This window comes from Chiloscyllium plagiosum, unplaced genomic scaffold, assembly GCF_037043375.1.
Source record: "Chiloscyllium plagiosum isolate Xiang-an unplaced genomic scaffold, Cpla_swu_hap1 HiC_scaffold_38, whole genome shotgun sequence".
Lineage (NCBI taxonomy): Eukaryota > Metazoa > Chordata > Chondrichthyes > Orectolobiformes > Hemiscylliidae > Chiloscyllium > Chiloscyllium plagiosum.
Window position 1 is genome coordinate 84,198,666 of NW_028270176.1, and position 12,304 is coordinate 84,210,969.

General features: G+C 43.9%; 1 protein-coding gene across 1 annotated transcript in view; it reads left to right on the forward strand.

Annotated features, from left to right (window-relative positions):
• The first annotated feature begins 385 nt into the window (after positions 1–385).
• LOC148139715 (putative G protein-coupled receptor 139) overlaps positions 386–12,304 on the forward strand; it is a 100,951-nt gene continuing 89,032 nt past the window's right edge. Inside the window, exon 1 of the mRNA XM_087980961.1 lies at positions 386–434. Coding sequence (XP_087837087.1) covers positions 386–434 — 49 coding nt within the window. The remainder of the gene's footprint in view (positions 435–12,304) is intronic.

The window sequence follows — 12,304 nt, forward strand, 5'->3', positions numbered from 1 at the left end:
AGAGTGGTGGAGCATGAGCCTTGTTCGGGGGCCGGTGCTATAACAGATATACAGTGAGTGTGAGGAAGCAGAGAGAATACGGTGACCCTTATCCTGACAGAGCGGGGAAGGTTATTGATGCTTGTTCTGTATTGCTGGACATTTCCTCAGACCGCACACTGCACTGAGCTGGGTGAGGAGTTCAGACCATGCTTGGTGGGTCTGGTGGTGTGATCCCTCTGGGAAGAGAATGGTCCCCCTCTGTACTAGCCCATCTACCAGGACCTCTGTGCCCCCGTTGACAATCCGTGGTGTAATTTCCCCTTAGCTGCCATGCTCGAGGTAAACTGTGCAGGGCAGACCTGAATTGAGAAAGCACAACCGTGTACCCAATGGCCTTTTTAAGATGGCACAAGTGCCAGGCATCACAGAATATCCGGGGCCTCCCGGCGATGGTGAGTACCTCCAGTCATGATGGATTGGAGAATCGGGATGGCATTGTATGAGGGGGACACTATGGAGTGGGGTGGGTAGTTAATGAAGTGAGTTTGGTAAGATACCACCAGGAAACTAGCTCGGCCTTGTGCAGACAACCCCTCTGTCACACTTAATGAAAATGTAACTGCGACAGTTTTTTTGTCAGATTCAGTCCAGTGAGGCAAAGACCCTGCTGTCCTCACTCCCAGTTACAAAGCTGCAGAACCAAATGCTCATCCAAAACTCTGCATCGCCTGAACTCACAGCAATATCCCTTTCACTCATAATTCTTCGAAATACTGACCCATGTTGCAGGATACGATCGAAATGTCTTCATTTCAGCATTCTGAAACCTGTGAACATATCCTTGCATGACATTTTTTCTCAGTCTCCCCCCGACCCTGTCTCCACCCCAAAACACACTCATTTACAGTCATACTGCACGAGACTGCCAGTGTAACTGGTCATTTGGTCCAGCTGGTCCATGATAACCAAAATGTCAATCAACACTCACCCCATTTCCCTGCCTGTGCTCTGTATCCCTCGAATCCTTTCCTATCTGTGTATTTATCCAAATGCCTTTTCAATGTTGTTATTGTACCCACCTCAATCACTTCCACTGGCTGCTCAGTCCATATGCGTACCACACTCTGTGTAAAAAGGTTGCCCCTCAGTTTCTTTTTTCTATTTTTTATCCTTTCCAATCATTAATGGATGTCCGCTAGTCCTTGATTCCCCATCCTTGGAAAAAAATTTGAAGTATTCACCACATGCACGCCTCTCATGATTTTATAAGAGCTACACTTCTATAAGAATTCCCTCAGTTTCCTATGCTGTAAAGAAATAAGTTCTAACGTGTCCAACCTCTGCCTATAACTTTGAGCCTTTAGCCCAGGAAACATCTTTCGAAATTTTTTCCACGCTCTTTCTAGTTCAATGATATCCTTTCGAGAGCAAGGTGAACGAAACTGAACACAATACTCCAACTGCAGCCTTACCAACATCCTGTTCAACTGCAACATAACGTCCCAACGTCAATACGCAATGTGCTGATGAAGACCACTTAGCCAACAACCTTCTTCATTGTCCTGCGTACTTGTGACTCAAATTTCAGACAACCGTGCACCTGATCTCCAACGTCCTTTTGTTCCACTACACTCCTTAAGGGTCTCAAATTCATCATTGAAATCCTACTTCGATTTAACTTTCCAAAATGCAAGACGCCACACTTCTGTGTATTAAACTCAAATTGCTATTTCTGAGCCTACTTCCTCAGCTTACCAAGGTACTGCTGCAATTTATGATAATGTTTCTCATTGTAAATGATGCCTCCTAATTTAGAGTCATCTGCAAACTTACTAACCTTGCGTTGTGCACTCTGGTCCAAATCATTGGTATAAGATAACGAACAGCAATGGGCCCAGAACCGACCACTGAGGCACTCCACTAATCACAGGCCTCCAGTCTGACAAGCATACCTCCACCATAGCCATTTGCTTCATGACGTCAAGCCAACTGTGTCACCAATTTGCAGGTTTAAATTGGCGTCCATGCCATCTAACCTTCCAGAGCGACCTACCATGTGGAACCTTATCAAAGGCCATACTGAAATCCATATGGACTATGTCCACCACCCTGCACTTTTCAGCGTTCCTGGTCACTTCTTCAAAAATCTCTAACAAAATTTGTAAGGCATGATCCACCACGCACAAAGCTAGTCAAACTCTGTCTTTCCAAATGCATGCATATCTTATTTCTCAGAAGCTTCCCAAGCGGTTTACTGAAAACAGATGCGAAGCCTACTTGTCTATCTTTCCCAGGCTTTTCTTTGCAACCCTTCTTCAATAAGTATTACAGTAGTATTACAGTGGTGGAAAGGACGATGGATGAGGACTTGCCATCTGAGGTAGTTTGGGCTGAGGTTCGGAATAGGAAAGGTGAGGTCACCCTGTTAGGAGTCTTTTACAGGCCTCCCAATAGTCCTAGAAACGTAGAAGAAAGGATAGGGAAGGTGATTCAGGAGATGAGTGACAGTAATAGGGTGGTGGTTATGGGGGACTTTAACTTTCCTGATATTGATTGGCTCAAGTTCGTTAGATGGGTCAGTGTTTGTTCAATGTGTGCAGGAGAGTTTCCTGACACAATATGTAGACAGGCCAACAAGAGGTGAGGCCAGACTGGATTTGGTTCTGGGTAACGAACCAGGCCAGGTGTTAGAATTAGAGGTAGGTGAGCACTTTGGGGATAGTGACCATAATTCGGTGATTTTTACTCTCGTGATGGAGAGGGATAAGTGTGTACTACAGGGCAAGAGTTATAGCTGGGGTCAGGGAAATTATGATGCGGTGAGGCATGACTTAGGATGTGTGGCTTGGAAAAGTAGACTCCAAGGCAAGAGTGTAAATGATATGTGGAGCTTGTTCAAGGAGCAACTATTGAGTGTCCTTGATAATTATGTACCTGTCAGGCAGGGAGGAAGGGTCGTGCGAGGGAGCCGTGGTTTAATAAGGAATTGGAATCCCTTGTTAAATGGAAGAGGGCGGTCTATCTCAAGATGAGACGTGAAGGTTCAATTGGGGCGATTGAGAGTTATAGGGTAGCCAGGAAGGACCTGAAGAGAGAGCTAAGAGCAGCAAGGAGGGGACATGAAAGGTCCTTAGTCGGTAGGATTAGGGAAAACCCTAAGGCTTTCTATAGCTATGTTAGGAATAAAAGAATGACGAGGGTAGGAATAGGTCCAGTCAAGGATAGTAGTGGGAAGTTGCGTGTGGAGGCGGAAGAGATTGGGGAGACACTGAATGAATACTTTTCTTCAGTATTTACTCAGGAACAGGGCATTGTCGTCGATGCGAATACTGAGTCACAAATAAGTAGAATGGATTGCTTTGAGATATGTAGAGAAGAGGTGTTGGAAATCCTGGAAAAGGTGAAAATAGATAAGTCCCCTGGGCCTGATGGCATTTATCCTAGGATTCTCTGGGAAGCAAGGGAGGAGATTGCAGAGCCATTGGCCTTGATTTTTATGTCCTCTTTGTCTACAGGAGTAGTGCCAGAAGACTGTAGGATAGCAAATGTGGTTCCCTTGTTCAAAAAGGGGAGTAGGGATAACCCTAGTAACTATAGGCCGGTGAGTCTCACTTCTGTTGTGGGCAAAGTCTTAGAGAGAATTGTAAGGGATAGGATTTATGCACATCTGGATAGGAATAATGTGATCAAGGATAGTCAGCATGGTTTTGTGAAGGGCAGGTCGTGCCTCACAAACCTTATTGAATTCTTTGAAAAGGTGACGAAGGAGGTTGATGAGGGGAAAGTGGTAGATGTGGTATATATGGATTTTAGTACTCGTTTGATAAGGTTCCCCATGGTAGGCTACTGCAGAAAATACGGAGATATGGCATTGAGGGTGAGTTGGAGGTTTGGATTAGGAATTGGCTGGATGGAAGAAGACAGAAGGTAGTAGTTGATGGCAAAGTTTCTTCATGGAGTGCCGTCTCTAGCGGTGTTCCGCAAGGATCTGTTTTGGGACCATTGTTGTTTGTCATTTTTATAAATGACCTGGAAGAGGGGTTAGAAGGTTGGGTGAGCAAGTTTGCGGATGATACGAAAGTCGGAGGAGTTGTTGACAGTGAGGAAGGATGTGGCAGGTTACAGCAGGATATAGAGAAGCTGCAGAGCTGGGCAGAAAGGTGGCAAATGGAATTCAATGTAGCTAAGTGTGAGGTGTTTCACTTTGGGAAGAATAACAAAAAGATGGGGTACTGGGCTAATGGTCGGATACTTGGTAGTGTGGATGAGCAGAGGGATCTTGGTGTCCATGTACACAGATCTCTGAAAGTTGCCACCCAGGTAAATAGTGCGGTGAGGAAGGCATATGGCGTACTGGTTTTTATTGGTAGAGGAATTGAGTTCCGGAGTCCTGAGGTCATGATGCAGTTGTATAAGACTCTGGTGCGGCCGCATCTGGAATATTGTGTGCAGTTTTGGTCGCCATACTATAGGAAGGATGTGGAGGCACTGGAACGGGTGCAGAGGAGGTTTACCAGGATGTTGCCTGGTATGGAAGGAAGATCGTATGAGGAAAGACTGAGACACTTGGGGCTGTTTTCATTAGAGAAAAGAAGGTTTAGGGGTGACTTGATTGAGGTGTACAAGATGATTAGGGGGTTAGATAGGTTTGACAGTGTGAACCTTTTCCCGCGTATGGAGTCGGGTATTACAAGGGGGCATAGCTTTAAATTAAGGGGGGGTAGATATAGGACTGAAGTTAGGGGTAGGTTCTTCACTCAGCGAGTCGTAAGTTCATGGAATGCCCTGCCAGTAGCAGTGGTGGACTCTCCCTCTTTATGGGCATTTAAGCGGGCATTGGATAGGTATATGGAGGATAGTGGGTTAGTATAGGTTAGGTGGGCTTGGATCGGCGCAACATTGAGGGCCAAAGGGCCTGTACTGCGCTGTATTCTTCTATGTTCTATGTTCTAGATCAAGCATTGGTGTGGGCTGCATAGTGTTTCACTCTGGACATTGCTGGGTTGCATACAGCTGTACACGAGCCGGATCGACACAGTGCTCCATCCTGAATATGTCATGGATGGGCTGGTTATGCGAGTTGGATTGTGAATGTGAGAGTACGAAACATCTGACAATACCTTTACGTTGTGTTTTCATTCTTGTCATTGGACCCCTCAAATCCTGACTCATCCGGTTAGACCCATCCTTCTGGATGAGTCATGGTGAGTGTTGTTGCAGCATCTGAGTCTGCAACATGACCAAGAAACGGAGCAGAGGCTGCAGAGAGGGGCGTCTCCGTAAAATGGAATGAGGGAATCACAATCAGATCAGCCGTGGTCTTAGTGAATGTTGGGCCAGGATTGAATGGACCACTAATGCAACCTATTCATATATTTCTATTTGTTCCAAGCAAACTCCCCTTCTCTCCCAGTGTCCCATACTGGAGGGGAGTGAGTCACATCCTGCTGTCCTTGCACAACAGGATGCTGGGGCCTCACTAACCTCAGATTTCCCTGTACCCCAGTTTCGAGCTCTGAGTGACTCCCTCCTGTCCCTGTGTCACAGTCTCAAGCAGTTGAATGACTGCATCCTGTTCCTGTGTCCCAATCTTGAGTAGCTGTGTGACTGCCTCCTGATCCATGGTTTGCGAAAATAGACGTCATCTTCCTGCTACTGACTAACAGGTTCCACTCACCTGCTGCTCCTGTGGAATGGAGTTGAGGGCCTGAATGGCCTCTTCACATTCCTTACAGCTTCTCTTGACTAAAAGCCTTTCTCCTGTTTTTGTAAAACACCGTCAAAATTTGAATGATGTATTTTTGTATTTTACTCTCAGCAATTGAACAAACAAGCTGACTGACAGAATTCAGAAGCTGAATAGCCTCCTCCTGTTCCTGTGTTATACACTCAAGAGGCAATAGAGTCTCAGAGATGTACAGCACGGACAAATACATTTCGGTCTGGTCGTCCGTACCAACCAAATATACTAGATAAATCTCGTCCCGCTTGCCAGCACTTGGCCCATCTCCCTCTAAACACTTCCCATGCATGTATCCATCCAAATTCCTTTTAAATGGTGTACTTCTACCTGCCTCCACCACCTCTTTTTAGCTGTTCAATCCATACACACAGTAGTCTCTGTGTGAAAATGTTGTCCCTCATGTTCCTTTTTAAATCTTTCTCCTCTCACCTTAAACCTTTGTCTTCTAATTTTGGACTTGCCTATCCTGGGTAAAAGACGTTGACTGTTTACCTTATCTATGCCCCTCATGCTTTTATAAACGTCTTTAAGGTCACCCCTCAGCCTCAACGCTTGAAAATCGTCACAGCCTATTCAAACTCTCCCTGTAACTCTAACCATCCAACACCTGCAACATTATTTTAAGTCACTTCTGCACCCTTTCAGATTTCACAACATCTTTCCGACAGCAGGGAGACCAGCATTAAAGGCAGTATTACAAAAGTGGCCAAACCAATGTCCTGTACAGATGTAACATGTAGTGAAAATGTTTAGACTCAAAGCACGGACCAAAAAGGGAAGATCACCAAGTGCCTTTTTTCACGGCGCTATCTACCTGTAACGGCAGTGTCAAGGAACGAAGAACCTGCACCACAAGATGACACAGCAGCTCACTGACTAGCATTGCTGCTTCAGAGCGCAGCAATCTGGGTTTAATTCCATCCTTGATTGGCTGTGTGGAGTTTGCACATCCACCCCATGTCTGCATGAGTTTCCTCCGGATGTTATGTTTTCCTCTGACAGTATAAAGATAAACAGGTAAGGGTAGGTTGGCCATGCTAGATTGCGTGAAGTACCCAGGGATGTGTAGACGAGGTGGATCAACCATGGGAAATGCAAGCTCAGAGGGATAGGGTCGGGGGTGTCCAGTGGGATACTGTTTAGAGGTTCGGTGTGGCCTCGATGGGCCGAAAAGCCTATTTCCTAACTGTAGGAATTCGATAATTTCGATGGAGTTCTTCTTGATTGGCAGCTTTCGTCATAACCCTACCTATATGTCTTGCCTTGATTTGTCTTGCCAAAATGTAATAGTTCACATTTAACTAAAATAAACTCCATCTACCACTCCTCGGCTCACCAAAGCAAAGTTCCGTTATAGTCTGAGAGATCATTCTTCACTGTCGACTACACCACCAAATTTGGTATTATCTACAAACTTACTGACCATACTTCATATACTCAAATGCAAATGATTGTATAAGTGACAAAGGGCAGTGGACCCATTATTGATCTTTGCGGCACGCCACTGGTCACAGGCCTCCAAGTTTAAAGAACAAATGTCCACTGTCACTCCCTGTTTCCAATATTCAAGAAAATTTTGGATCTAACAGGCGAGCTCTCCCTGGATTCCAGGCAGTCTGACCTTGCTAACCAGTCTACCATGCAGAACATTTTGCTTTTCTTACTGAATTCCATAAAGACAACATCCACTGTCCTGCCTTCATCAATCATCTTCATCACTTCCTCAAAAAATTCCACCAAGTCAGTGGGATGTGATCTACAAAGCCCTCTTCAGTCCATGTCTTTCCAAATGCATATCGATCTTTTTCCTCGAAATCCCCTCCAACGATTTCGTGACCATTGACGTCAGGCTGATCGATCTATGGTTACCTGTTTTTCCCTTACTTTCTTAAATAATAACACTATGTTAGCAGCCCTCTAGTCTTTTGATGCCTCACCTGTGGAAATCAATGTTACAAATATATCAGCAAAATGCTGAGCAATCTATCTTCTATCTTCTCACAAATATGTGGGAAGCAACTGATCAGGTCCCAGAGATTTGTTCACCTTTATGTGTTTTAAAATGTCCACCACGTCCTTGTAATATAACACTTTCAAGGTAACACTATATATTTCTTCATTCTCTCGCTCTTGTAACCTCCTCCACATTAAATACTGAGGACAAATACTTGTTTTGTATCCCTCCAATCTCCTGTGGTTCCATACATAGGTAGCCTTACTGATCTTAAAGGGGCCCTATTCTCTCCCTAGTTAATCTTTTCACATTAAAGGATTTGTATAATTTCTTCAATGCCTCGTTAACCGTATTTCTAAAGCCATCCCTTGTCCACATTTTTCTGGCCTGATATCCCCATTGACTGTACACTTGCTGCCCTTACACACCTCTCCGGATTCACTTGATCTCAGCTCTGTTTATCTGACATATGCCTCCTTCCTTACCTTGATCAGACCATCAATATATCTAGACATCCAGCACTCCCCGCACCCACCAGCCTTGATCCTCTCACTAATGGGAACACGTTGGCTCTGGACTCACTGAAACCAAGTTTTGATGGCCTTGCGTTTTCCAACCATCCCTTTACCTGTGAATAGGGTATTCCAATCAGCCTTTCACAGGGCTCGCCTAACTCTTTCAAAGTTGGCCGTATTCAAAGTTAGAACCTTAATGTTTACATCAGGTCTTTCCTATTCCAAAACTAATTTAAAACTAATATTTATGCGTAACAGACTTGAAAGTTACATTTACACTTCCTGCCCCTCTATAACAGGGTCGAGAGGCTGAATGGGCTCCTCGTGGCCCTCTGTAATAGACTGGAAAGCATGAATGGCCTCCTCCTGTCTTTGTATAACAGACCCGAGACATTAAATGACGCAGCAACCCGTGGATTATGAGCAGCCATTAAACTGTATCTGATGGAGGTCCATCCCTTCTCAGTTACAGAAACACAAACAACACAATGTACTCCAGGTGCCCTCTCAGTAACACCTCATACAGCTGCAGCGACACATCTCTTCGTTTTGAATGATTCTGTCGGCAAAATGTGCCAATATTTTAGATTTCCATCTTTTCAAGTAGCAACAGGCTAATATGGGCTGAATGGCCTTCTCGTATCCATTTGTAAGAGGCCCATAGAGACAGAAATGCTTCGGCCTGTTGCTGAGCAGCAATCTCAATGCTCTGTCTCAAGGTAATAAAAGGATTTGATAACAGGGCACTTAAAACCAGGAGCAGCCTCATACTGGTCAATAAATATTATACTTTGGGGTAAGGTATCTAGAAACTTGCCTACCTGACTTCTTTTTATGCAACCGATCTGTTATTTTATAACTGCGTCCTTTCATAAACAGAGTGGAACATATATAGACCACTGCAGTGCCTTTTAATACTCTCATATACAAGTTTTAAAAAAAGATGCAAAACATTTAAAAATCTTTGGTCTATCCCTCAGCAACCCTCATCCATTCCTTCCAAACCCGGTAAATGTTCCCTTTTATAGTGATATGAAAAATGATGTGTGGAACTGGTTAACTGAGCCTGTTTGTTTAGTCATGATTTGGAGAATCCGGTGTTGGCCTGTGGTGTACAAAGTCAAAAATCACACAACACCAGGTTTTCATCCGACAGTTTTAATTGGAAGTACATTAGCTTTCAGAGCGTTGCCCTTCATCGGGTGATAGTGGAGGACACACTTGTAAGGCACAGAATTTATCGCAAAAATTTACAGTGTAATGTAACTGAAATTATACATTGAAAAATACCTTGATTGTTTGTTGAGTCTTTCATCTGTTCGAATATCATGATAGTTTCATTTCTTTCATGTGTCTACCACAAAACCATTTTCTTTTAAAGTTTCATTCTCAGGTTAGCAGTAACAACGAGTGTTAGTTAGACAATATTTTGAAGCTGTTAGCCTCTGTGTTCTCTGTCTATACCATAATCTTTAGATTGACTCTAATCTAAAAAGTAAGATAACAGAGTTTTACATGAATTCATGCAGCTTTTGAGTTCAGATTTCTACAGGAATGCATGCAGTTTTTGAGCAAAGTACAATGTAACTCTGCAAGTACAAATTCACCCCACAAAATATATGTTTGCATGTGGGTCTTTGTTTGTATGTGTGTGTTTGTCTTGGTTGGGGGTTGTGAGTGTGAGAGGGAGTGTATATGTGTGTGTAGTGATGTAGAGTGTCTGAAGTCTGTGAGGAGTGCATGTGTGAGTGTGGGAGTGTGAGTGTGTGTGTCTGGGGTGGGGGGACTTGAGTATCAGTGAGAGAGTGTATATGTGTGTGCATGAGTGTAGAGTGGTCTAAGTCTCTGAGCGGATGCCTGTGAGAGTGTGTGTGTCTGTAAGGTTGCGTGTGTGTCTGTGTGCGTGTCTGCGTATATATATGTCTGTACGTATGTGTGTGTATAGGAGTACGTGTGTGTGTGTGTGTGTGTGTATAATGCAATGGTGGTCACCTGCAATGTGACATGAACCCAAGGCCCCAGTTCAGGCCCTCCCTATGGGTACCGAAAGTTGTAATCAGCTTCTGCTCGGCCACTTTTCTATGCTGCCTGTCCTGAAATGCGCCTTGAAGGATGGTCACCAGAAGGTCCGAGGTTGAATGTCTGGGACCACTGAAGTGTTTCCCAACTGGGAGGGAACACTCCTGTCAGTTGATTGTTTTGCGGTGCCCATTCATCTGTTGTCGTAGCCTTGCTAATTTTCCCAGTGTTTGTTCAGTGACTGTGCTTAATGCCAATCTCCATGGATTCTAATTATCCCAGTGGAGTGTTTCCATCTTTTAATGATAAATGGGCGCCGTTAAATGTGGTATCCCATAACATGAGCGGGAACATCACAGACAGCACTGATAGAGAACAACAGACCCAGAGAGAGGGGGAGGAGAGATCAGTATCTGAGAACATTAGACTGGAATGTTCCAAACATGGATCAGAATCTGAGAACATTAGACTAGAATGTTCCAAAAATATATCAGAATATGGGAACATTAGGCTGGCAAGTTCCAACAATAGACAGGAGTTTATACATTTATGTTTGGCGTCTTTCTGCATATTACTGGTTGTCATTATCTAGGCGGATCTATTACGCTCTTCTCATTATTCAAAACTTTTATTATCCTTTCCTGGCTATCGTTGGTGTTCCTGGTAAGTGTCAACGTCCAGATTTTTTTGTTCTAAAAACAGGTTGTGACTGTATTACTGTTCTTTTATATAGTCTACACTTCTTGTCACTATTATTTTCCTGTTGAAATTCTCATTCCAGATATTTACTCTACAGACCACTACTAAATACATAAAGGAATGTGTTCAATGACTGTCTCCCTCTCTGAGCTGGCATTGTTACTCTCTATGTTGACCTATTCTGTTCCAGCGGAGAACTGCAATTTACTGTATCATTGCCTTTGTTATTTAAATATTAAGAGCATGGAGGTCACTCTCTACTGTTCTGGTTACAAACTCCACTTCCTTCCACTGTTTCCATCTCATCCCTGGCCAATATCTGCGACTGAAGCAGACAAGTCACAGCTGTGGGAGATCCCTTTGACCATGAGCTGATTCATGACACCATATCCTGACCATTTCTGACTTGAAATTCTCACCACCCCAGACTATATCTCACTGGTTTATTCCATCTGCTGTTTGAACCTTGAGCTATGAAGCCACAGTCTTAATGAAGCCAATAATCTGCTGCTGACGCTCCCGGCTTCAAACCTGCCGAAGCAAATCTGATTCGAACTCACACCAAACTCCTATCCGTCTGTCACTCATGTGCACGCAGATGTATATTGCTGGTTTTTTTTCTGGCAATACCTTTATTTTGACATTCTCAAACTTTACCGTATCTGTCCATGAAACGTCTCTCGTTCTCTCTGTTGATTAACAAAAAGCCTGCCAGTTGTTCTTATTTAAAATAGTTTCCTCCATGTGCGTTCCTTCTCAAACAATGAGTTTTGCATTCAACCACGCCAATCGCGCGCAAACACACACTCCCTCAGTCTCTGATGAATACACACACAGCAGACCTTCTCATTGTCGACATTGTAGCAATTTGATGCGAGTATAGTTAGCATATGATAGTAAAGTTTGCAATACTCTTTATGCTGGACAGACAGTGCAGTTTACTGAGCAACACACTAGCATGGTCTGCACAGCTCTCCATGCTGGGCTGTCATCTTGTCCCAGTTTATGTTGTTTCTGGTGTTCTGTCAAGCAGATTCTGAATTTGATGTAACAAACCATTCCAGCTGATCTGACAATGCCTTTATTCAATGTTCTCATTCTTTTCAGTTTACTCTCGAAGATTCTCACTTTTCCAGTTAGTCCCACTGCCCTGTCTTTTTCCCCATATTTCCACAACATCTTTTCAGTTAATTAACTGTCTCTTTCTGTCTTTAATGTGAATCTTTCTGTCCCTCTGTTTCTTTCCCTGGCCTTTGTTTATGGTTCTCTAGTGTATCGAGTGCTGGCATTGTGCAGCTCAGAAACAGTGAAATGGTGTGTGTCAGGCTGTTGTTCACTTCCCGGTATGTCCCATGTGATGGTCCATGGACAGGGGTGTTTCAGAAGTTATGA